This window comes from Lonchura striata, chromosome 8 (assembly GCF_050655825.1).
Source record: "Lonchura striata isolate lonStrDom1 chromosome 8, ASM5065582v1, whole genome shotgun sequence".
In the NCBI taxonomy this organism is placed as follows: domain Eukaryota; kingdom Metazoa; phylum Chordata; class Aves; order Passeriformes; family Estrildidae; genus Lonchura; species Lonchura striata.
Genome location: NC_140710.1, coordinates 14432875 through 14458728, shown reverse-complemented (window position 1 = coordinate 14458728; position 25854 = coordinate 14432875). Strand labels below are relative to the sequence as shown.

The 25854-nt window shown below is 42.6% G+C and overlaps 1 protein-coding gene across 1 annotated transcript; it reads left to right on the top strand.

Moving 5' to 3' along the window:
- Positions 1 to 2972: 2972 nt before the first annotated feature.
- LOC110468769 (vitellogenin-2) lies at positions 2973 to 25819 on the top strand. Its single transcript, XM_021526918.3, has 35 exons — positions 2973 to 3065; positions 3419 to 3439; positions 3649 to 3800; positions 5587 to 5838; positions 5977 to 6138; positions 6257 to 6405; positions 6829 to 6979; positions 7085 to 7242; positions 7331 to 7496; positions 7985 to 8110; positions 9114 to 9332; positions 9741 to 9958; positions 10074 to 10171; positions 10592 to 10716; positions 11333 to 11434; positions 12028 to 12147; positions 12238 to 12427; positions 12761 to 12854; positions 13617 to 13802; positions 14008 to 14152; positions 14944 to 15172; positions 15257 to 15432; positions 15640 to 15957; positions 16240 to 16287; positions 16448 to 16534; positions 17858 to 18070; positions 18163 to 18305; positions 19616 to 19754; positions 20458 to 20593; positions 21807 to 21993; positions 23254 to 23345; positions 23818 to 23915; positions 23995 to 24154; positions 25255 to 25416; positions 25539 to 25819. Exons 1-35 carry the CDS (start codon positions 3026 to 3028, stop codon positions 25652 to 25654), a joined length of 5178 nt encoding a protein of 1725 aa, XP_021382593.3. The 5' UTR covers positions 2973 to 3025; the 3' UTR covers positions 25655 to 25819.
- Positions 25820 to 25854: the final 35 nt, after the last annotated feature.

Sequence of the window (25854 nt, the reverse complement as noted above, 5' to 3'; positions counted from 1 at the left end):
CCTCTGTGCCCAGCAAGAGTCATCGCTGCAACCACCTCAGGTGGGCTCTGCCTCCTGCCCCCCACCACAGGTCTGTGTGGGCATGGTCAGGGATGAGATCATCTGCCCTGAGCAGTGGAGCCCAAAGCATTCCAGCAGACCTGGAGGCTGTTTTCTGCTTGCCTCAAAGCTGTGCTTGCAGGCTGAGTATGCATGCTAGGTGAATGGGATTTTGAAAAGGCTTGCGAACATTCTGTCAAAATTGTGTTGTTTTGCTCTCCCCGGCAGCTTTTGCACCTTCAATGGATGCACATACCTGAGTTTTCTTATTTGGTATCAGTTTTATAGTTCAGAAAGTTAAAGTCCTTACTACCAAAAGAAATATATTTGAAAAGTCTAAATATACCATTCTATGCAGTTTAAATGCTGCCATGGTAACCTGCCGTGCAGAATGATGGGGAGCTGGCAGCAGCAGTAAGCCATGAGCTGGTGGGTTTGCTGCTTGCCTGGAGCTCACACAGAGCAGTGATAGAAAGCACAGACTCTTCAGGTAACCCTCAGGCTGAATCCAGCAGAATCCAGGGCTTCACGTGGCCCCTGTGGGCAATGCTGGCACAGGCTTCCAGCTCCAGCTGGGGCAGCCCACGGGGCTCTTCTCTTCCCAACGTGCCAAGGCTGGAGCACAGTTTTGGGGGAATTGTTTTCTAGCAGCCTCAGCATCCCGGTGTGCTGAACCCTGGCAGTGCCACCCTGGCAGGAGACCCGGGGTGAGCATCAGCCAAGCAGCGAGGTGGGCAGGGCACCCGTGGGGCTGCAGGCCATGTGCCTGGAGCTGTCCCCTCATGAGGGTCTGGGGAGAGCCCTAGACAGCCTCTGCTCCTCTCCACCACTGCCAACGTGGAGGCAGCTGAGCACAGCTCGAGGGAAATGGGCTCAGCAAAACTGTTTGTCACCCTCACAGTCTTCTTAGTTTGGGTTGTTTTTCTTTTTCCTCTCTCTTTTTAATTCAGGTTATATCCTTCTGCGTAATACAAGCATAAAAGGGCTGTGAATATATGGGGGCAAAGACTGGGAGTTGAAATTGTTCTTGAGGTACTGAAGAAGTGACATAGAAAAGGAGAGGTTTCAGTTTTATAGAGAAGTCACTAGAGACAAAGCCCTTACCAGCAGGTTTAGGTGACCCTTAAAGCAGAAGAACAGATATCCCCATGGCAGCAGCAGGGCTGGGGTGACTGGGGATGAAGCATCTGCTGCCCAAAGGGAGGGGTGGGGACAAGATTCAGCATCCCCAGTCTGCAGTGCTGGTGGTTCTGGGGAGACTCTGCCCTTGCAGCTGGATGCAGCCTGTACAGATCCCTGTGAGGACCCTTATTTGGAGGAATGTTGTTTGACCTTTATTTTGGGAAGTCACTGTTATAGTGTGATGTTTCAGTGATACAGTGTTATAATTTTGAGAATACAAGCATTATTACATTTAATATTGCCATCACAGCAGCTCCTTGTTTGTACTGCCACTGACTTCAAGTCCTTGCTGCCTGTAAGATGATTTTTTTAAACCCAAACCTGTGCAGCTGCATATAGTTATCCCATAATAGCTTTTGAGCCTTGAGTACCAGTGGCCATTAGCTGTATGCTCAAATCCTTTAAGTACATTTACCAAATCTCCAAAGACATGACAGAACTCTCTAGTGAATAGCTTGGCTTTCTATCATGTGCTACCGATTTTACAAGAGAAGGGGTTAAAAAAAATTAGGACCTGAATACAGAGCCAGTAAAAAACACAGTGAAGGATTTGTCATGCTTCAAATTTATTTTTTTGCCCTACAGATGCGATCTTTGATCTAGGAAGAAAATCCACTGTTTGTCAGACATTATAAATGATATCCCAATGTCTAATTATAAAACCCCATCAGCTAAAGAGCATTACAAAAACTAAGCTGTCTTGGATAGGAGCCGCTGGTCTGTTGATGAGAAAATGAATCCAGTCCCTTCCCACAGTGAGCTGGGCAGCAGCAGCTTTGGTTCCCATCCACAGAGGAGAAGGTTGGTAGGGAAGCAGTGGCCACACAGTGCCAAAATGAACCCCCTTGCCCCGTGCTGATTCCTGATGGAGCAGCTCCATGACCTGACTGGAGGGAGCAGGTGGACCCGGGAACAAAGCCAAACCCTGGAGCCCAGAGTAGCCTGAGAGATCTGTGGGTTTGCCTAGAGAGCAACAGGGGAAAGCCTGCTGATGAGAGAGAAGGGCTCCATCATGGGGTGAAGATGTCACCCGTTGTGTGATGTGAAGATTTTGGGTAGTCTGCACATTGCCCACCTTTGTTAAACCAAGAGGTTTGATCTTTAACACCTGTCAGCCTCACCCTGTCCCCCTTGCCAGGCAACCCTCACCAACACCTCTCTGTGGCTAAACACACCAGTGAAAGGGGCTGGCACATCAGAGAAGGCAGGTGAGGGAAGTGTGGATATCAGCAGCATTTAGCCACAGCCCTTGTGACAATGACGGGAGGTTTGTGTTACTGGGTGAAGTCCCTGTCCCCAGAGAGCAGCACTGTGCTGACAGCCTGTCCCACTCACAGCAGGGCAGGGGTGGGCATGGTGTCACAGGAGAGCTGCCTGGGGTTTTGCACAATCCTGCTGGGGCACTATCAGTTAGATAAGCTGTGTGTCTTATGGTCAGGTCAGGACAACCCAGACAAAGTCAGCACAGACTGCAATAGCACCAGGTGCTTTCAGGGAGTACAGATAATTAGTAGTTTTACTTACCTAATAATAAATTTTGGTTTTAACTATGTTTTAATACTTTTAAGTAGTTGTTTCTAAAGGTCCTTTCAAGGCATTCAGTTGATGAAGTGAGAACAACAGAACTTGTGATGGTTTTGGTTCAGCAAAAATATCCATTGCCCTGACCCCAGCCTCCTCTCCCTCAAAGGGTTTGTTGTGTGGTTGATAAGAAGTTGATAACTCAACAAAATTCACTGTGCCTGTTAATAATTCTTCTATAAAAGCCACAGATTTCTCCCTGTGGACGTCAGTCACTTTTAGCATGAAGGGACTCATCCTGGCCCTGGTGTTTGCCCTCGCGGGTAAGTTGAAGCTTTACCATCACTGCTGAGCTGTGACAGCCACTGTGATCCTGAGCAAATTGCATCTCCTTGGGGCTTTTCAGGGATATTTACAGCTTCATTTGCTAAAGCCCTTCTGTAGCTTCAGCTGTAAATTGTTAAATTTCTGTGCTAAGCTCAGCAGCAGGAGAAAAGCCAAGCAAGCAGCAGCTAGTGACCAGGGCTGGTATGGGCTTGGTGTCCTGGGGCTGTGGGGTGAGATCCCATCATTGGTGGTTTGCCAACCATTAGCACACTGACTTAATGAATAATACATTAAAGGATCTACAGAAATGTTTTTTTTTTCATGAACACTTCTCTTTCCTTCCTCACAGAGGGCCAGAAGCAGGACCTTGGTAAGTGTCTCCCCTGACAAGCAGCAGCTCCCTTGCTGCCTTCCCTTACTGCCTTCCCTTGCTGCCTTCCCTTACTGCCTTGCCTTGCCCTCTTCTTGCACCTGGTTTTTGGCAGTGGCAGCTTCACCTTTCTTTGCTGGGCTGGTTCAAGTAACATCACAACAGTCATAGCCAAGGAAGTATTTCTGTTATATTTTTTTTCCTAACAGAGCCTGTTTTTCATATGGGCAAGACCTACCTGTATAGCTATGAGAGTCTCATTATGCATGGGCTCCCTGACAGAAGCCTGGCCATGGCAGGGGTGAGGCTGGCCAGCAAGGTGGAGATCAGCCGTGTGTCTCACAGCGACCACCTCCTGCAGGTAAATCTCCATGGCCACAGGAACCCACCCACACACTGGTATCATGCAGCTAAAGATGCTTCCTTCATTCCTTCAGGCTGGCAAAATAAGTGACAAAAAGACATAGAGCTCCCACAAAATCTATGGGCCTTACCCACTGCTGAGATGACCCTCCAAGCCCCAGCAGCTTCCCTCAGGAAGAGGGAGGTAAGCAAGAGCAGAGGTGTGGACATGGGCACTGAGCTCTGCACACCAAGGCATGATGGGGAGAGCTGAGGGCACTGCTGAAGGGTCTGCAGCTGCATCCAGAACGCTTTGGTTACTGGCAGGGACCTCCAGAGAGCACCACAGGCTTACTCACAGCCTGCTCCTCTGCAGGAAGGAGCTGGAGCTGCTCCAGCTCTGCTGCCATCAGTATGTGGAGCCCCCTTCTAAAGCTACCTTAGATTCATCTCCATACAAAAATATGGCTGGCAGCTGCTTTAAAGAAACGTCCTTAACATAGTTTTACTAAGGTAACACTAAGCTTGAGTATGAGCATGAGCATTCTAGAATGAAATATCCAAGTTTTTAAACCTGGTCCATAGTCTAAAAAAGCTCAGCACTGGAATTCAGATACTACATGAGAAAGACCCAGCTGTGTCCATTATCCCACTTTTGATATTCTTCATAAAGGCATTAATTCATATGTGAGAATTCTAATGGTAGTGCCTGTGTTTATCATAATGATATCAGATCTAGAAGCACTATTACTCAACAAAAAGATTAAACCAAACAGCTTAAAATACTGGCATGGCACAAAAGACCACAGACTAGGGATTGAGAAAACAGCACCCAGAGAAAACGCTGTAAGAAAAAGCTGCCCTTAGCACACACCTAGGAGTTTTCTCAGTCTGTAATCCTGCACATATATTAGTGAAACAGTGTGAAGAAATACCTACTGTCAAACTTTACACACTGCTGCAATTGCACGCTCTGTGTAACCTCACTGGAGTTGCTACAATGTTAGCAGTTGCAGACAAGAGCCTTGAGTAGGATTTAATTCGAGAAAATGTGACAAGAGGCAAGCCACCCTTGCAGCATTGATTATAAATGCCTAAGATAAAACAGAGCACTGAGCCCACACCTTTTCCCTCTATGCAGGAACATGTACTTTAATGCATGAGGGTGGGAGGGGTGTGTGTAAGGGACCAGATGGGTCTGTGCATGCAGGAACACACTTCCCACTAGGTAGCAGTCAAGGACTTGTGCACAGGCTTTACAGCCAGAGGAGCTCAGAGGAGTGTCAGCCACTTCCAAAGGTGGAAGCTCCTGTTGTCACCTCTGCTCCCCCATCAGCTGTGCCGTGGCTTTGGTGCTCGGGGATGTGCTGGACCTGGAGTAGCAGCCAGAATAGTCCCTGTGTGTCCAGGCAGGCAGCTTGGGCAATAATGGCTTGGCTGCCTTGCAGTCTGAAGGGAGATCTCACTTGTAATCTGTGGGAAAGGAGTGAGTATCCTGTCTGTACTGATTGTTGGTAGCTGGTATTTCACTCAGCCTACAAGCTTCAGCAGACTTGCTGAACTTTTGAATTCTGTTCACATAATCTTATTTTTCTGGCAGAAATCCTTCAGGGAAGTTTGCATTTTCAAGGATGCTTCCTAGGCCGAGCACAGGAGTCCGAGTTGGAAACTGTTTCCTGCAATGTTAGACAAGTGACTTTTGTCTTGCCATGGATAAGAAGTGTGCAGTAATAGTGTTTCTGTATTATAGCACTATTTCAAACTAATGGTGAACAGTGTGATTGTTTTCCTATTTTTGTTCACAGATTCGATCACCAAAGCTGGAGGAACACAATGGCTTCTGGCCCATCAACTCCTTCACTCCATCTTCAAGGCTCTCAGAAACCATTGCTGCATGTCTCAGCCAGACCTTTAAGTTTGAATACACTGAAGGAAAGGTTGGAAGTATTTTTGCCCCTGAGGACTGCCCCGTTCTGTGCACTAACCTAGTGAGAGGGGTTCTGAACATGCTGCAGATAACCATCAAAAAATCACAAAACGTGTATGAGCTACAAGAGGTTTGTTTTTTCCATTCTGATTTTACTTTTATTCTCATTTTACCAATACAGTGTAAGTTATATTTCCCAGACCATTTTCTTTGACCTTTTTATTGCTGCTTCCAGTGCACATTCACTGTGTTTAACCAATACTTGCAGGCTGGGATTGAAGGCATCTGCCAAACCAGATATGTTATCCAGGATGACAGCAAGAATAACCGTGCCACCATTTCCAAAAGCAAGGACCTGACGGACTGCCAGGATAAAGCAGTGAAGAACCTGGGAATGGCATACATCCGGCCCTGCCCCACCTGCCCCCTGGTACGAGCACAGAGCCACCGCTGCCCTGCCCGGGCGTGAGCACTGCTCACACTGATGCTCGTGGGGCTTTGGCTTCTCTGGGCTGACCAGCCCATTGTGGGTCTCTTTGCACTTCTAGAAAGCCAGAAACATGAAGGGCACTGTGACATTCACCTACAAGATCAAGTATGATGACAGCGGGGCATCACTGATGTCTGCTATGTCAGACCAGGTGTACCAGATCTCTCCTTTCAATGAGCCCAATGGGGCAGCAGTCATGGAGGCAAGGTAGGCACTGTGTATGTCCTTACATTATCATATCCAGGAGGAGATGCCTAAAACTGGTTATATATTTACTGCTGATTTGTGAGATAACAAGAAGCATCTGGCCTGTGGCTGCCAAGGGCCAAAACACCGTTCAGCCCTCGGGATGCCCAGACCGGGATGCCCAGGGTGTTTCAGCTGGCCTGTGCCCTACTGTGTAGGCCACCTGAAACATATGTCCAACCTCTCAGAGACTTTAGAAACTCCCACAAAGGCTTTTGCAGTCCTATGGCTTTTCCAGATAATCCTGAGCAATGGATGAACAGAGAAGTGCACGCTCCATTTGCAGTCCCACTGGGTAGCCCTCAGTCTGCTCCTGTGCTGTGCAGGCTCTCCATTCACACTGTGGTTACTGTCTACTGATGCATTTCCCTCTTTCCCTTGAAGACAAGAGCTGTCTTTGGTCGGGACTAAAAGGCCTCCTCTCAGTGCACCAACATCTCAGCTGCAAAAACAGGGGAGTCTTCGTTATCATTTCTCAGGAGAGCTACTCCAGATGCCAATTCCTCTAATAAGGATAAAAAATCCAGATTTGCAGGTATTAGAGGCTTACTTTCACCCACTTTCACTATTTATAAGGTTAACAGGTCATCACATAATTACTGTAGACGTGGATCCTTCCAACTGTCTGTTTTTCCCACAGTTAACAGAGACACTGCGGCAATTAGTTCAGAATAACGAGAAAGGAGCCACTAAAGAAGCTTCAGCCAAGTTCTTACAAATAGTCCAGCTTTTTCGTGTAGCAACCCTTGATCAAATCGAGTCTTTGTGGCTGCAGTTTGTCAATGAACTCCCCTACAGGTAACTGTGGCTTCAGCCAGGGGTTCTGATCAGAGGCACACTGGGCAACAAGGATAATGAGGATAATGAGTTCTCCTTTTCCGGGCAGGCCCTGGTTCCTGAGCGCCATCTGTGCTGCTGGAGCTACTGACACGTTCAGATTCCTGAAACAAAAAATCCATGACAAGAAGCTGAACATCTGGGAAGCAGCGATGGCTCTCCCTCTCGCCTTCCATTTTGTTACACCAAACAAAGAAACCCTGGAAATTGCCTCAGTGAGTAAAGATCATTTGTCCTTTTGTTTTCCCTCCCACTCCTTTTTGAAGGTGAATTCATAGGATTATAAGTGAAAGATACAACATATTTCCATCTAAATTTGTAAAATGCAAAGTATTAACAAAAGTGGAAAAAGCTTCAGAAAATGCTCCCTAACAGTTGTTGCTAAAAGTTTGTAATTATATTTTATATTAAACCCCACAAACTATAAGAAAACTGCTGTTGATTCTTTTTGCCAAATCAGAAGTTAAAAATAAAAAAGACAAACTCTAGAAAATAATATACCATCAGTATCTAAAGAGCATACAGCATAACTGGGGCAAATCTACTTAATTTCCTTGTAGCTGAATGTCTAGCATTTGATTTAAGCCCTGAAATTATTTAGAAACAGCACAAATCAATTTTATCTATTTCTCAAATGCATTTATTGATAAATACAACTCTAATTACTAGAAACAGTAAAAAATTATACTTCTTCCTTCTGCAGAGTTTTCTGACCTGTCCCCAAATTCAGAAAGTACTGATGCATAGGATAATTGTTTACCTAGGATATGGCAGCATGGTGAATAAATACTGCGCTCAGGCTTTACTATGTCCAAATGAACTCCTTCAGGTATGTGACTCTCATTTCTTACTCATAAAAGGTGAAAAATTTTTTAAAGTGCCTTTAATTTAGCTCTCACAATGCTGGCAATTAGGTAACTCACTATTTGCATGCCTCACTCAGCAATGCAAAGGCAGAATGAAACACTGAGATGATGTCTTTAAAAGATCAGGTTGTAACAGTTCAGAATTTCAAAGGTAGTACTAGAAACCCATTGGGATAATGGATCCTGTAACCAGCCTGAAACTGAGTTAAGTTGTGACAAAATTCGGATTAAAGCAAAATAATTGTGATTCCATGATTCTACTTTGACATTAGGTAGAGTTTACTTAAAAACACAGTAAAGTGAGAATATAAGCAAAACTCTAAATATGCTATAGGTTAGGGCTTCCAAGGAAGCCCTGCTACACAATTGCATTTCACTGTCAGAAATATTCAGGACATTGTCCTTGGACTGTGCAGCTCCAGCTCCTTGCTCAGCAGGACCACAGCACTGAGAAGGCCTTGCAGGTGTTTGACATGTGTTTAAATCTTCCCAAAAAAAGGCAAAATAAAGCCAGGCCACCAGAATGGTAATTCTGCTTCACAGAACAGCAAAACTGTTCAAGGAAACTTGAAATTATTGTAGGAAGTGACAAATGCAAGTGCAATTTGGCAGGGCTGGCAGAGGTGGCCCTGGGAACGACTGAGCTTGGCATTAGCTCAACACTGCCTTTGAACTTGCAACAGTTTGGTGCAGGCACCCATCTAGGATTGTCTCCTACACTCAGGCTCAGGCACAATTCCAAATCAGCTATAGCACTGTACAAGGAGAAAACCAAGTTTATTTGTATGGTCCATGTTTAGCACCCTGATAATGATGGTGAGATTTTTTCCCTGGGAGAAAATTTTGAACAGCTCAGTTCTGGGATTTGCAGCAGTAATTGTTTTGCTTGCTATGGCAAGTTACATTTTTATGCACTACTACAAGATCATTACCTGGTAAGATTAACAGTGTCTGCTCCATTTTCAGCCACTCCACGACCTTGCTACTGAAGCCACCAGCAAAGGTGATGCCAAAGACATGTCTTTGGCCCTGAAAGCCATGGGCAATGCAGGAGAGCCAGCCAGTATCAAACGCATCCTGAAGTTTTTGCCAACATTTTCCTCAGCTGCAGCTTCACTACCAAACAGAATTCATGTTGATGCTGTGCTGGCCTTAAGGAAAATTGCAAGAAAAGACCCTGCAAAAGTAACTGCAATTATTATTTAAACAAATGTATTACAGGGTATGGATTTTGTTTGCTTAGTGATTCAGGGATTACAAAGCCATCAGGTAATGTTAGCAACTCTGGACAGGCTTCTCAGTTTACTGGTCTTCCTCTTGCCCACCCTGCAAACTCCTGACATCATCCCATCCTTGCTGATATCCTGGGAAAGAGTGCTTTAGTTGCTGCAATGCTCAGCCTAATGGCTGTTTCTCCCAGCCCTGTTCACTGTGCACCCAGCAATATCTTCATTTTCAGTGACAGCTCCCATGCCCACATCTCTTGTTTAGCCTTCTGCTCTCCATCCACTGCAGAGCACATATGCACTGTTCTGGAAGCACTGCTCACCAGGAAGTTATGGGCTACTCAGTGGTTCTCTCTTCCTCCTGTAGGTAAGGGAGCTCACCCTCCAGGTCTTTCTGGACAGCACGCTTGCTCCCAATGTCCGAATGGTGGCTTGTGTTGTTCTCTTTGAAACCAAGCCTGCTCTTCCAACAGTAACAGCTCTGGCCAGCTCGTTGCTCACAGAGCCCAGTCTGCAAGTTGCCAGTTTTGCATATTCACACATGAAGATTTTGGCAGCAGGCAGGATCCCACAGCTCTATAAACTGTAAGTAGAGGAAGAAGTACATTTTTAGTAGAAAACTGAGATTTTTTTCCTTGTAGTTTTCTAAGAATTTGGTCACAGTCGACTCTCTTCATACGATTTTAATTCTGTTACTCAGATCTGCTGCTTGCAACATTGCCATCAAACTCCTGGGCCCCAGACTTGACAGGCTGAGCTATCGCTACAGCAAGGTCATTCAGATCAGCGACTATTCTTGTGAGTACCAGCTGCCCTTGTGCACTTCCTCAGCTTAGGTGGCCAAATGCCTCTATTGTGTTCTGTGATTTTCATCCAAAGTCTAATAATGAACTGTGAGTTTAGTGCACTCTTGAAATAGAAAGAGCAGAACTTCCTAACATGCAAAATTCCCTGAGACTCTTCCAAATCCAAATCTCTGGTATCTGCTGGGGAAAGTGGTGCTTGCACATGGATTTAGGCCTCCTTCTTCAGTCCCTGGGGTTGTGTTGACTCTGCCCTAGAATAAAGTCCTCCTCTTGAGGTTGCAAGCTTGAGGACCTGTGGGACTGAACCCTCACATAACCCCTTGTGATCTACTAGAGCAGGTACCTGAGGTGGCTTATGTGCACCGGACATCTTGGAGACCCTAATTTCTGCTGCTTTTTATTCCTGTGACAGCCCAGTATCAGGCTGGTGCCATTTGGAGGGTCTATCTAATGAACAGTCCCAGCACCATGTTTCCATCTGATATAATCACAAAAGTAAGAGGCTATTATGCAAACACTGCAACGGATATTATTGAGGTAAGTACTGCATAAAGGCAGCCAGCTTTTGGACTGTGATGTAGTGTTTAACTCCATTTCTGGCTGCGAGGGCGGACATGGAAGGGAAAATTTAGATAATGATTATGATTTTACTTAGGCTTCTTCTTTTATTTGGGCTTCTTGACACATACATTCATCAATGAACACATCCAGTATAGGCATGTAAGTCTAGGAGCGGAGGAAAGCTTACACAGCAGAACATCCATCTGCCCACCTAAAGTCACGTGGGATCCAGGGTATTTTACATAAATACAGGGAAATTAAATTTCAGCCAGCAGTACAGCCAGGGCAACACAAAGCTCCATGTAACAGCATGCAAGAATTCACACAGCTTCTTGAGCAAGCTATGCAGCCTGGGCTGAGTTCTGCACTACCCTAAAATTATCCCTGCTGACTAATTTAAGACTGGCTGGCTCAGCACGTCCTCAGCATCTGCAGCCATAGTCTGCAGCCATCCACCAGGTAGAACAGTCCTTATAATGCAATGGCTTCACGAAACCAGTATTTTGTGTGGCCGCAGTGAGTTAATCCCAGGCACAAGGGTTTTCCTGGGCTCTCTTGTACTTAGGCTGTGATGCCTGCCTCTTTCCCACAGGTGGCTTTCCGGTCACAAGGCTTAACCAAGCTTATAAGGAAACAGAACATTCCCTTTGCTGAGTATGACACGTACAAGACCCTGAAGGAGCTGGGGAAATCGGTAAGTCTGGGCACCCTTCTGACCTGTCTGCATCAGACAGCTCCTCACAGCACCAGGGTTGCATCACTCACTCACTGAGCCATCCCTTTGATGTTTCTGGAAGAAAGGAGTCTGTCATCCCATTCAGTCATGGAAAGCTGTACTTACATTGCACTTACTCTCTCAACAGATGCCACCTTTTCACTCAACATGTGTCAGCTCTTAATGTATAGTACAAAAGATGAGGTTGCTGCTGGGAGACAAAATGTTTTAAAGTGTATGTTAGAACACACTAAGTGGTTGTTCTTCTCTGTTAAAATGATAATTGAATAAGGTTTTTCCTTCATGAGTCCTTGGGTGTCACCTACTATTTACAGCAGCAGAAATTACCAAGCTCTTACCTCATTCTTACATGGGGAAGCACTCTCTGAAATCAGCTATGCAATATAAGAAGGGCCACACTGGTTCAGACCTGAAATGTGTCTATTGGGTTTTTGGCTAAGGAACCACAGTTCTCATCCTTCAGACGGGATCTGCTCTTTGTTAATGCGTTGCTCCACTTTAAACTGTATTTTCTTCTTCTTCCCTTTCTCCACATCTCCTAAACACCACAGCTTCTGGGATGGAAAGAACTGCCACCTGAAGACACCCTGGTATCTGCATACATCAAAGTATTGAGTCAAGAGATTGCCTTTGTTGACATTGACAAAGATGCCATTCAACAGATGATGATGGTACTGACAAGGCTGCTGACTTTTTGTCTGCAATTCTGAATAATTTCCCTTCTGTGTCTCCTCTTACCTAGCCTATTTCTCTATTTCCAGAGTCTAGCTGGATCATCAGACTGGCAGCCAGTGGTGAAAAAAGTGGTGGAGGAGTTCCAGAGAGGCATTTCGGGGCGATGGACCCTGCCAGTGGTGGTGGGTGAGATGCGGCACATCGTGCCCACCATCGCTGGCCTGCCGCTGGAGCTGGGGCTGTGCGGGGCCGTGGTGGCCCAGGCTGCGGCCGACGGTGAGCTTGGGAAGCCAAACTGAGCAGTTCCCCACAGTAACTGTGGGTCCAGTCCTTCTGCTGAAATTAAATCCTTCTATAATCTTGAAAAATACCTCACTAATATTGAAACCTTAGTGGCCAGCTGCCTCCAAAGGGTTTGAGAAGTAGTTAGGATATTTCACCTCAGACATATTTCTATAACTCTGTTTTGGATTAGCAGCTTTTAAACAACCATGCAAATTATTTCAAAATGTAAAAGCACTGCTCTTGCATTAACTACTATGCTTATTGAAAGTATTTTATCACCAGAATTTATTGTTTCTCTGTTCATATAATTTCTGTCTTTTTCAGTGGATGTAAAGGTGTCACCACCAGTATCTGACAATTTTAAACCCTCACAGTTGTGGGAAACCAAGATGGATATTCATGCTGACATCAGACCAAAGTAAAAATTACATATATATTCGCATACACACATAAGCATTTATATTTACAGTTACAGTTAGTTATAATTATATCTGACATAGATATATGGTGGCATGTAGCTATACAGGGATCTTACTTGTCCCAGAAAAATGTGCTAGTCTAGAGCAGCAAAGATGTGAGAAAGCAACTCAATCCTCTGATGCTTTACAACCCTGCAAATCCAGCAATGCTCATAGTATCCCACAGGACACTGTGCTGTTCTGCCATTGCTAGAAATGCTTACATTTGTACCTATCCAATGACTAAAGACACTAAGATGTGAAAATATGTCATCTTACGTATCAAGTTTTTACAATTTCAGTATAGAATCGCATCATCACCTGGCATAAGCCAGAAGGATTTCAGGGGGCAAAGGGAAATGCTTCTGGATCTGCAAAAGCAACAGTACTAATAATCATGATGATAAAAATAATAGTAGTGATAATATTTAAAAAATAGAATCTGAAGCTACGAGATTCTGGAGTTAGCTTGTCCTCAAGCAATGAAAATGACAATACCCGTGACAATGCAGTCAGAAGGTCGACATTAGCTTTGTTTTTCAGACAAATTACATTTTCCAGTGGCATCTTAGCATTTTTCTTATCCTGTTGTGATAAATCTCTTTTAGTAGTAGTAGGTCTTACAATAAAAAGAACAGCATGAAAATGTACTTTTGCAATTCAAAGTTAAATTTTTGCATATTAATATATAATTATGCCTGGTTTTATTTCCACTCTTTCAGAGCATATTTTCATATGATTGCAATAATGGGGATTAATACACAGTACTTTCAGAGTGGTTTTGAGTATCATGCAGAGTTCAGTGCCAACACTACAATGAAATTTGATGCCAGGATAAATATGAAAGAGAAAAATTTGAAGATTGAAACCCTTCCCTGCCATCAAGAGGTTGAGCTCGCAGCTGTAAGGTACAGAAGAGCTTTTTTCATTTTTCTTGCTCTGTGTTACTGATTTTGAGTTCCCTGTTATAAAATCACAAGTATACAACTACTTCTTAAGGTCTGCCATACCTCAGCAGCCACACAAAGCTTAGTACAGCCTTTTTTGAACCAGCAAAGATGGGTAGAGTGAAATCGGAAGGTGTTACTTGTGTGCCATTTATCAACTCTACAGGAGTGAAGCTTATGCTATTTCAAGGAACATGGAAGAAGTAGATTCTGAAAAGAAATCTCGGATTTTCCCCAAAGGAGAAATACCAAGTACCTCTGACCAGCTACTGCAGTCAACGGAAGGATCTTTAAAACCTGGTAGCTGGAAGGTAAGGAAGCCTCTTGCCACCTGTCCTGCAGACAGGCAGAGAGCAGAGAGCTCCTCAGAAGGGCTGGGCACCCCTGACATGGGAGCTGGCTAACCAGATCATAGCAATGGAGAAACACAGGAATGGAGAAATTCAACAGGGGCCTGGTATTTCCCAAACCAAGCCTAAAACCCAGTGGGTTCATAACATGATCCTTCACAGTCCACTCACTTTCTTCACTGCATGCAGGCAGGGCTGTTTTAACAGCATGTCTTCCTATTTCTTCACAGTCGTGGGAAGGTGTCTGAAATTCACATCCTTTGTACAATATCTAATTTTTTTTCTGAATCAGACTAATGTGAAAAATATGGTTCTTTGGCAGGATATAGATTTTTCTTCCCAAATCCTGAGATAATCCTGAGTGGATTGCAGAAGCACATCCTTTCATGCGCTCTTCAGCTTCTGAGGCTGGCGTGGGAAGGCTATGGTGGCTTGCAGCAGGAGGGCTAGAAGCCTGAAATGGATGCAGAGGGACTGACCCTCCAAAGAGCCCTGCAGGCTCTCATTGGGAAGTGTATTTGTGAAGCACTGCCTGAGAAAGGGTGGGCAGGAGAGCTGTCCTCTTCCACAGAGCATTTTGCAGGAAACCCACTGCTTCCAGTGCCTGGATCTCTAACTCTAAGCATTGCTTCCTTCTTTAAGCAGGACTGTCATCATTCTCTTCATTAACTGGAGGAATTATTTTAAGAGCTAGGACAATTTTATTTTTTCATGGGAAATTACTTTATCTGCCTTATTTTTGTTTAATGCAGCAAAGCAGCATACCTAATGTGATATCCAAAGGATACCAGCAAGGTTCAGAAGAGGTACATCACAACAATGCAGGAAGAAGATTTTATGCACGCAGGTTCTGTAAAAAATTTGAAAGTTTGGGATGTTCTACTTGTCTCAGCCTTAAATCACAAAATTCTGCTGTCTTAAGAAATACCTATCTGCACAAATTATTTGGAGAATTTGAAGCAAAAATAATTTTAAAGCCAGGTATAGTCATAATAACAAGTTTTTGCTGTAAATCACTGTAAATAATGCTCAAGCAGCTCAACCCTGCAATGCTTTTGCCTTTAGTTCATACAGATGCTGATATTGAAAAAATACAGCTGGAGGTTCAAGCAGGATCCAAAGCAGCTTCAAAAATAATTGAGGTATCAAGCTCAGGTTCAAAGGAAGAGGGAGAGGCATCTCCATACAAGGACATTAAGGCTAAACTGAAGAAGATTCTAGGCATTGAAGATGTGTTCATGGTAAGAGACCTTGAGCATCAGAGAGGGAAATATTTCCTATCATGAAGCCAAGGGTTTCCATTATGGAAAACTGGCATGGGAAAGCAAGGAACTGGGCTGGGAGGAATTCTATTTCCTTGGAAGCCTGTGGTGAGCATCTTGTCTGACAGCTAGGGAAATGTTAAAGAACAAGCTATAAATTCATAATGCTTTCAACTGTTTTTGGAGGCTGCAAATAAAACCCGGCGCCGCACAAAGCGGATTAACCGAGAGTACGAGACTGCAGACACAGGCCTGTGGGCAGACCCCAGCACACCCCACCTCTCCACTTCATCCTCCTCTTCTGCTGCTTCCTCTGCTGATGGCAGACAGCCTGGAGATCATCACAGGAAAGATGAAATAAAGCAGTCTGGGAAGAAGCGTGGCAGCAATAGCAGCAGCAAGAGCAGCAGTGGGAGCTCTGCTAGCAGCAGAGTGTGCAGCAGCAGCAGCAGCCAAGAGGACCACTCTGGGGACAGGCACTGTAGTGGGGACAGTGAACAAAAGGTAATTCACTCTGGCTGGACCTTTTTGTATTGGTTTTGTACATCAGAAAATTGTGCTCATAGACAGTGGACCAAAGAAAGAGGAACCCTGGTTCTCTGAAGCATTTCAGATAAGAATTTTGATATTTCAGAATTTTTAACTGTCAAACATTTAAAAAATTTAATTTTGTTTTGTGCTTTCTTTTTTTTTTTCCATACTTAAAACTGAAAATTTTAATGCATTAATCAAAAGTTAGCTCTTTATTTTCTCTTGGGTTTTCTTACATGCTATCTATTTTCACAGGCAAACCCACCTGTTTACCAGCTTTTGTTTAAGCCAGCAGATGAACAGGTACATTTACTTTTTATACTGGGAGCAGCGTGTACAATTAGTCTTGCTGTCTTTGCTGCAATTAGATCCTAGCTTTCTGAGAGTGAAAATATGATAAATTAATTCTGCAACAAATTCCAGTAGTAGGCACCTGCTTCAAGGTGATTCTTTGTTTTTGCAGGACACAGGAGGGGAAATCCTGAACATCAGCATCAGCTCTTCCTCTTCCTCAGCTAGTGATGAAGATTTCTCTAGAGCCATGTCTCAGGTGAATGTCTTAATCTGCAAGAAATCCAAATATTTACTTTGCATTTCCAGTTTTTGTATATTTATAACAGATAGGAAAATTATGGTGATTTAGCATATTAGGTATATAGAAAGAAATGGAAACTGTTTCTTATTTTATAAAGGTGACCACATTGGATAATCACTGAATCTAATATTCATTTAATACAGGCTACATTTTTAAATGAAACTGGAATGTATTGCTGTATATGTTGAAATTTGTCTTGCTCAGTAAATAATTCACTATAAAAATCAGAACATTTCAGAAGTGCTGGATTAGAAACTGGTTTCAGGGATATTTTCATTGTGTGTCTTTCTGTAAAAGTTTAGGAGTTGAATCTGCCACTCTTGTTCATTAGGTCCTCACTGCAGAGTCCTTCAGTTCATGTTAGCAGGACCACAGCAGGCCTTTGAAAAACCCTTGTGTTTGCAGCAAGGCTCCAACTCTGAGAGCAATCCAGGTGTTTATTCAGGAGTGTACTGCATGGTACATAATTAATGGTACCTGGTCCTTCTATTAGAACTGAGGGAATCTGGAGCAGATTTCAACCAAGAAAAATTTCACACATTTCAGGCAATTATCTACGTGCCTACAAAATAGCAACCCTTACTTTGCTGAGGCATGCCTTCTGCACCAGCAGCTCCCAGCTGTTAGTGCAAGTTGCTTGTGGAAAGAAGGCAACCTGATCGACCTTCTGCCCCACCATTTCCATGCAGATTAAATTCACCTCTCTTTTCACCATGTTACTGCTTCCCTAAACTCTTTCTCAGCTACAACCTTGTTCTTTCCCCATTTCCCACCAAGCCCTTGCCACCTCTGTCTCACACAATCTTTTTGTCTGTCTCTGTCACTCGGACCTGGCAGCACAGGGAGGACCTGCTGTCCCACAGCAAATTCCACTTGCAGATGTCCCTGGCCAGGTGAGGTCCTGCCCACAGCTCAGGTAGGACATTTAGGCAGGCAGGTGCTGCTACTGGGCACAAGGGCCTCACATTGAACAGCCACATGCTGCTCCTTGTGCTAGTGTTACACTTCAGACTGCCCTGAACAGATCCCCCTGTAATACAAATTATCATGGTTTTGAACAGGTGGTCAAGATAGTTTTATCAAAAAGGCAATTAGTTTAACTGCAATTAAGTATTGGTTCTTTATCCAGTACCATACTTCTTTTTGTTGCATTGAAATTACTTTACAAAAAAAACGCCAGCACAGTCTTACTTGCATTGGTCATGCCAGTGGTTTTACTACCATAATTCTAATGTCTTCTTATGGTTTTGGTCTCTATTTCCTCTCTACTCACCAAAGCCTGAATTCTTGGGAGACAGCAAGCCACCAATACTGGCTGCAATTCTTCGTGCCATCCACAGAAACCAGCAGCCAACAGGACTGCAGCTTGTCCTGTACACTGATACACAGCCCAAGAGGTGGAGAATACAGATGTTTGGTTCAAGCATCACAGGACCAAGCAGATGGAAAGTCTGTGCTGATGCTTCAGTAATAAATTACCGAAAAGTATCAGTAAGTTTAAAATATAAATAAGCTCAAATATAAATGAAACATAATGATCTTGCTGTGTTTTATGCAAAAATGTATCTATTTCCCTCTACTAGGGTTCTCTTAAATGGGGTAAAGATTGCCAGGACTATCAGATTGCTACTCAGATTGCAACAGGGCAATTTGCTGCTTATCCAGCTATGCAGATGAAGCTGGAGTGGCTAAAAGTGCCTTCAATAATCCGAACAACTGCAAGATGGTGAGATTTCATTTTAGTTTTTGAAAAATATGTCAATGCTCCAAATAATTGTAGGTTCAGTTCTGCAATTTCCAAGCTGGAAAAAATCCTCTCAATCAGTAGGATTTTATAAAATCAGATTACACGTGTTTGCTTTCTCTGTATTCATTCCCTCAAATCATACTGCATTTTTGTTTGCAAGAAAACCACTTGAGATGATGGGATTCACCTAATCTATTGCAGATTTGTAATTTAAAGTGCCTGAATTAGGAGATTGGTTTTGTCATGCTTCCTGATTCATGGAGGCTCAGAGCAAAAGCCTGACTGTGGGTCTCTGAAGAAATCAGTCTCTTACTTAATTTCCTAATGCAGGAACTAGCCTCAGGCTTCTAAGGCAGGTGATACAAATACTTCCCATAAAGCTTATGCACATTAAATAACAAATGTTTTATGACATTTAATGTAAGAAAACTGTACGTTCTGGATTCAGTTCACATGTGTCTCCTTTTTCATGAAATATCTGTTGCATTCATGAATTGTATCCCTCCATGCATTTGCCTGCAATAAGATATAGATCCACATTGAAGCCTATTTTTTTACCATAGTGCTACTAAAATACAGTCATGACAGCAACTCAGTTAACTAAATACATGTACAACACAAGTTTTCACATTAAAGGCATAATTTGATTTGATTAAAAGTCTCCTGAAGAAGGTAACTTTTTACATTAGATTGAATTACCCAAAGCTGTTATTTGCTCTTATTAGAGGAGATGAAACAATTCAATTGACTATCCTGGAGCAAAGCCTTACCCTTTTTCTGCTCTGAGACTATGCCTTTTTATAAAGGAATATTTTCTGTATTTGTCTATTTGAGCCCCCAATTTGTTTGGAAGCATTTCTAAAGATCCCTCCATCAGCTTGATGACAATCTTAGTGGGCAAAGGATCCTTGCCTAAAGTTACCACTGTGTGACTGACATATGAATGTGAAATATTAATTTAGTATTTTTAGCATGTTAGTATTTGGGGACTTGTGTAATTGATGTCTATTTTTAAGTCTGAATGTGTTTAAAACAAATTTGCCACACTTTTTTTCTCATGCCACTCTCCCATCCAGCCTCTTGAGATCTTTTACACCAATTAAAAATAAATTTTCTGCCTCTCCTTCAATATACAACATCATGTATCACCAAACCCTGATGCAAAACATGCCTTGATGCTAACACGGAATGCATATTGCTTTATTGGGGGTATTTTAGTGTGAATACATAATAACCATTTCTTCCAAAGACAGTTCATTTTAATAACTTACTTTTTTTTTTTTTTTCAGGTTTTACTCATTTCTTCCAGGAGCTGCTTATGTGCTTGGATTTTCCCAAAAGGAACAGCTTGGTCCCTCTCACCAGGCAACCTTGGTCATGGCTTTGACATCCCCAAGAACCTGTGATGTTGTCTTTAAGTTGCCAGAGGTAACAATTTCCACCAGCTTTTATCCTGGAGTAGTCAATACCTAGAAAATGGATGATTAAGGGCTTTTTTAAAACCTGCTGATTTAAAAAACAAAAACAAACCAAATCAAAACTATAAAGAAGCTACCTTCAGAAGACATTATATTCATGCACTTGGTTTTACTATGAAAATATCTTACAACACACTTGTCTTTCTCATGTAGCATACAAATATATGAAATAAGAAACAGTTTAGAAAGCAATCATCATGATTGATAGCACATTAAAAAATAACTTATTAAAAAACCCACTCCTCCCAAAATCTTTATTCCTGTGCTCTGGAAAAGATGGTAAAACGAGGCTATTGAGACAGACAAACAGCAGCACTTGATGCATATGCAGAAAGAGGGTGAGCATCTCAGGTAAGCAAACTGTTCAGCCTGAGAAAAAATGTGATATACAGCTACCCAAAAAGCTGCAAATTGGTGACTATCCAAATTCATTTACAGCACTGATGTTCCACAGGTTGCAGATGTGTCACACTGTAGAACTAGCTCATGCTCTAGGCAGAGGACTTGATTTCTTTTTCACTCTGACTGAAATTCAGATGCTAATTTAGATTTTAGTCAGCACAGTACCCTTGGAAAATTACAAGAAAATGCTACCTTATCTCTATACTGAACTTTGCATTTCCATTCATGTTTGTTTCCTGCCTGATTTTCAGCTCACAATTTACGACACGGCCATCAGTCTCCCCCTGCCAGTCCCTTCACATCTGGGTACACCCACTGCAGCATTGCCATCCTCTGCCTGGAAAGTCTTTTCCCAAGCAACATTTTCACTCATTGCAAGTCTTAAAGGTCAGCAAGTAACTATCTGCACAGACATTGATTGACTTTGTAAATTTTGTAAGCATGATTTACACTTTTGATTAATTTTTTTTTTCACTTATTTATTCACTTAAAAATCAGATAGATGTCAGATAGAAACAAAGCATCTCTATGAAAATATGTGAGGCTGCAAAGATGTAAAGAAATGGAGTCATACTAGGAAGATTAAACTTTCAGTTCCATGCCAAATAATACTTTCAAATACATCCATTCCTAAATGCATCCATTTCAGCTTCACTGCAAAAATTGTTTGTGAAGAAAATAAAATACAAAATTTGTGAAAGGAACATGTAAGTGATCTCTGATTTGGGGTTCTCTGCTTGATTAGCACTATTATGTTGAAGCTGAAACAGCTCCAAAAGTATACTCATTAATTTCAAATCCTGCACTTTGAGTTTGAAAGGATTATTGTTTGATTAATGCTGTATTAACAGCTAATCACATTATACTTACTTAGGGTAAGTTTTAAAATGAAAAGCTTTAGGTAATCCGGCAATAAGAAGTCACATTTTGCTTGGAATCAGTGGGATAATATCATACCATGCATATTTATAAGGTGTCCCTGTCCATAGCAAGGGGATTTGAATTAGATGATCTTTAAGGTTCCTTTCAACCTGAGCCATCCTATGGCATTTCTTAGGCAAACAGAAAAACTAATCTGTATTAACTACAATTGTTGCAAAATAATTTATGATCAGAGCTGGTAGGATTTCCAACAAAATGCCATTACAGTGAAAAAGAGAAAAGTGTAGTGTGGTATTTTTTCCTTCTAACTATTTCTCATTCTGGTTATAACTTCATAAAGGTATCAGCATTTCAGTAAACTTTCTCTGGTGTTAATGATATGTGAATTGTTATCAACCCTTGTGAAATTCTTTTGACTACAACAAAGTTAGGAAAGCCAAAATGCCACAAACTGAGAGTTGCACCAGCACCAGCTGTGAGCACAATTCATCTCACACAATGCCTGAATCATGGGGGTGTTGTCCTACTGCCTGGGGACTGGCAAAGTTTTACTTTTGAATTACTACAAATCTAAAATTTTATCTGACAGAATTAATTTATTTTTGCATCAGAACATGCAGAACCAGAAGATTATTTTTCTTTTAATTACAAAACTAAAATAAAATAGCTGTCTTATATAAATTATAAAATGCTTACTTTTTACTGGGTTTTTTTTTAGGTCACTGTACAGTTTTCCAAAATAAGATCACAACCTTCAATGGCGTTGAATTTAACTATTCAATGCCTGCAAATTGCTACCATGTCTTGGTGCAGGACTGTAGTCCAGAGCTCAAATTCCTGGTGATGGTGAAAAGGCTTGAAGAGTCTGCTGACCTTACAGCAGTAAATGTCAGACTTGCCAGCCAGTAAGTAATTGAAAACTTAATAAAAAATAGATGCCAAGCTGAATATGCTATAAATGAAGATCAGATTGGTAGGACAGACTGGCACTAGCATTAGACCTATGCAGAAAATACTGATGTCAATGAAAAGATATCTAGGAGTGTCACTGGGGTTTGGTACTTTGTCTTTTAAAAGTACTTCTGAAATACATATGAAGTTCACAGTAACCTCAAGACTTCACTGCCTCAAATTCTTCATTAATTTGTTAGAATTTAACTGTCTCATTTCAGTACTTAGTGATCAGGCAGACATATAAACTATAAATCCAGAAAGGGTTATTGTAAGCAGTAGTCTGGCCTTCTACACTAAGCTAATAATTAGAACAAATTAGAACCCACACTATTACAGCAGGGTTGCTGAAAAGTGGACATAGCTAAAAAGGGCATTACTTATCCCAGATTAGAGGCACTCTCTTAGAACATCTCTTAGTTGGTACATAATGTTATAATCTTCTTGAAATTTATTTAATTCAGCCTGGAGCAATCACCCCTAAATTTTATGGGATTATGCATACTAAAATCATTGTAGTGAGTATTCTTCAAAGCACATAAACAGACTTTGATCTGTAAGGTTTCATTACAAGTAATTATTTCTTTCTGAAAAATGTGTGCCTAACTGTGCCATAGTGCTAGAGAAACAGCAGGAATCTACATATTCCCTCTGTATTCCCTGCACCTGTTTTGTAGAAGAACACAAGGATGCTTGTTTTATAGACTGTATCTTTTGTGATAAAGACATTCCTCATCACTGAATCATTCCTGATTGTTTCATACAATTGTATGGTTGTGCTTTTGATGTGCTTGAGCTTCATATTTCTTCTATTAAAGCAAACACTGCTCTGAAGAAAATACTACAATACACAGACTGTTCAGGCTGGAAGAGAACTGCCCTAGGGAATCTAATCTTCCTTTGAAATGTAAAGCACCTTCAATTTATGTGAAGGTAATAGCAATTAGGTTGTTCTGCAGCTAGGCTCCTGTAGCCTGGAGTCTTCCTGCCTGAGCTGTGGCTGCTCAGAGAGGAGTGCAGCCAGGGGAAGGTGTACTCAGCACTGCTGCTGGCACCCTGCCCTGGGCCCCCTCACCTTCCCCCTAAAGCCTAGAAGGTGATTCACACCAGAATGATATCAGCATCCTGCAGTGATGTTCTGCCAGAACAGGAAGTTATAAGCTGAGTAGGGCAAAGGAGAAGCATTTGTTTACACAAATTTCCTTTATTTAAAGTGAGGTGGACATGTATGTTTCCAATGGACTCATCCAGTTGAAGATTAATGGTGTCCAAGTCCCGAAAGATCTTCCATACGCATCTAATTCTGGTAAGAGACTCATATTTAGATTTTGTTTAATCTTTCCTGATCTTTTGAAGAAGGAGAGGATATGATCCTGCAAACACCCCACAAAATAAAGATCATCCTAATTTGTGAAAGAGGAGATTTTACCATACTCCCATGTAAGCTTTTCTAATGAGTGGCAAAAAAGATGAGCAAAGAAAGAGATGCTGATCCAGTGCATCTTTGCACAGACCAAAAAATGCAGGGCTGTGGTATGTTTTGCTGATTCTAGAGACCCACAGAACGAGAATTTAGATGACCCCCATCACAGCCACCCCTGTGAGTAGCTTCAGCTTTTCCCAGGGCAAGGTTCAGTAGTCTTTTTACTTCCCACCATCTCTTTTAGGATTCTTTAGAGTGTGCATTATTTCCCCAAGAACTTAACAAATGGTTCAGGGTGGACCCTAAAACAGTAACTTCATTTTAGAAAAGATCACATTTTGCTTTTTTGTTGCAGCTGCAAGCATGCTGATCAGTAGTGAAAAGAAAGGACTGACACTAAAAGCCCCAGATTATGGCATAGATAAACTATACTATGATGGGCATAGACTTGAGGTAATTTTTAACTTACTTTCAGTGGGTTTAGTTTTAGAAGATAAGCATTTACATGCAACTTTTCTGTATTTCCACAAAGATTCAACTTGCTTTCTGGATGGCTGGAAAAACATGTGGCATTTGTGGAAAATACAATGCTGAGATAGAAAGAGAATATCAAACGCCCAGTGGATATTTAGCTAAAGATGCTGTGAGTTTTGGTCACTCTTGGATCATCTCAGAAGACCCCTGTGCTGGAGGTACTAAGACTCCAACATATATTAATATCATTGCCTTAAACTAATCAATCAATCAATCAATCACATGAAGAGGTGATTTATATTAATTGTAGCACAGTAATCTTGTTTTTTGCTATTTTTGTGATTAGTGGCCACAGACTAAAAGAAGAAAAAAAAATATCTAGTTTTCCTGAGTTTGATAGTTCACTGCAAGTTCTAGTTTTGTTGGTTTTTTAATCAACATCTTATGTATTGTGCAGTTACCTGGTGTTTCAAATTAAAACTCTCTAAGTTGATAACTTAGTATGAAAAGGAGGAAGTTTGACTATTGACAAAAGTATTTTTATGTCATCTTGAACCATTTCAGTCTTGATTTTCATTCTGTTATTTCCAGGCTTTTAGTTTAGATTTAAAAAGAAAATCCTATTTAGTCCTGACTATCAAACTAGAGGGCATTTGAGGTGGGAAAAAAAATAATTTCCTCAGGCTGAAGATTAACACAATCTGAAAACTTCAGCCTGGGAATGACTAACTGTTCTTGCCATCCAGGTCCTACAAAAAAACATGAATGTGCTGGTTACATTAGAATGCACTACACATTTTGTGGGGAACACAACCCTCTGGGCTTGTGTTGGCCTTTCTGTAATGTTTTCTTAGATCAGGCTTCCCTGGGGTGACTGGACCAGGAAAGCCTGGACCACAGACTTAAGGACTAAGCTACTCAGCCATGGCAAGGCGAGTGTGATGCTGCTCACAGTACAGGAGAGGAAATATAGATGCCTAGGAGCCACTGCTGCTCCAAACTAAGGTGCTGTCCTAGCCTAAGTAGAGTGTCAGCTGACCAAAGTTTTCATATGTATATTTTTGGATTTGGACATCAGTGTCCCACCCAGATCCCACCCGACAAGCCTCTGTCCTTGCAGCTGTGCTCCGCGTGCCTCATTTTCTCACAGGCTGAGGCTTTGACAAAAAAATTTATTCACTTCAACCAGATGAGCATCATCTAGCTGTGTCACACTGTTCATCCATTGGTCACAGTGTTTGTCAATTCTACAAATTAAGTCCAGTCCATCTATTTATCTAGACTCTGTGCATGCTTTAAGGGGATTCATATTTTGTAGCTTGCAAGCTAGAGCGCAAACTTGTCAAAAGTGAGAAGCCAATTTCATTTGAGAAGACAGCAGCAAAATGCTTCTCCGTGGAGCCAGTCCTTCGCTGTGTGAAAGGCTGCTCAGCAACCCAGACTGTTCCTGTGTCTGTGGGCTTCCACTGCGTTCCAGCCGGTGAGTGGTGACCCTGTGCACGGCACGCCCAGAGTGTGTGGCTGGGTTCTGTGAAAAGCCGCGAGGTGCTAACACAGGGGTACCCCGATTTACAGCCAACCCCGCTCTCCTTTCTCCTCTAGACTCCGCTCTCAGCCTGGACGGGCAGCCTAGGCTGGACCAGAAATCCGAGGACGCCGTGAGCTCAGTCTCCGCTCACACCGCGTGCTCCTGCCAGCAGCAGGCGTGCCCGGCCTGAGCCCCCGCACGGACCCGCTCCGGCTCGGCTCGGCTGCCGAGGGCGGCGGGGATGAGCCCGTCCCCGCCGGGAGGCAGCTCTGTTCCGCTTCTTCTCCTGGAGACCCTGGAAACATCCCGGGCAGCCGCCCCCGGGCTGCCCTTTCAATAAACAGCTTCTCTGCCAGCGCGCTCGGCCCAGCTCCTTTGTCCTGCACGGGC

What these genes read in the sequence shown, in the direction of transcription:
- LOC110468769 (XM_021526918.3), top strand. Translation starts at nt 3,026, where the DNA reads ATGAAGGGACTCATCCTGGCCCTGGTGTTTGCCCTCGCGG. An exon ending in ACGTGTATGAGCTACAAGAG is followed by an intron (nt 5,839 to 5,976) that starts GTTTGTTTTTTC and finishes CAATACTTGCAG; the next exon opens with GCTGGGATTGAAGGCATCTG. An exon ending in TCAGATCAGCGACTATTCTT is followed by an intron (nt 10,172 to 10,591) that starts GTGAGTACCAGC and finishes TTCCTGTGACAG; the next exon opens with CCCAGTATCAGGCTGGTGCC.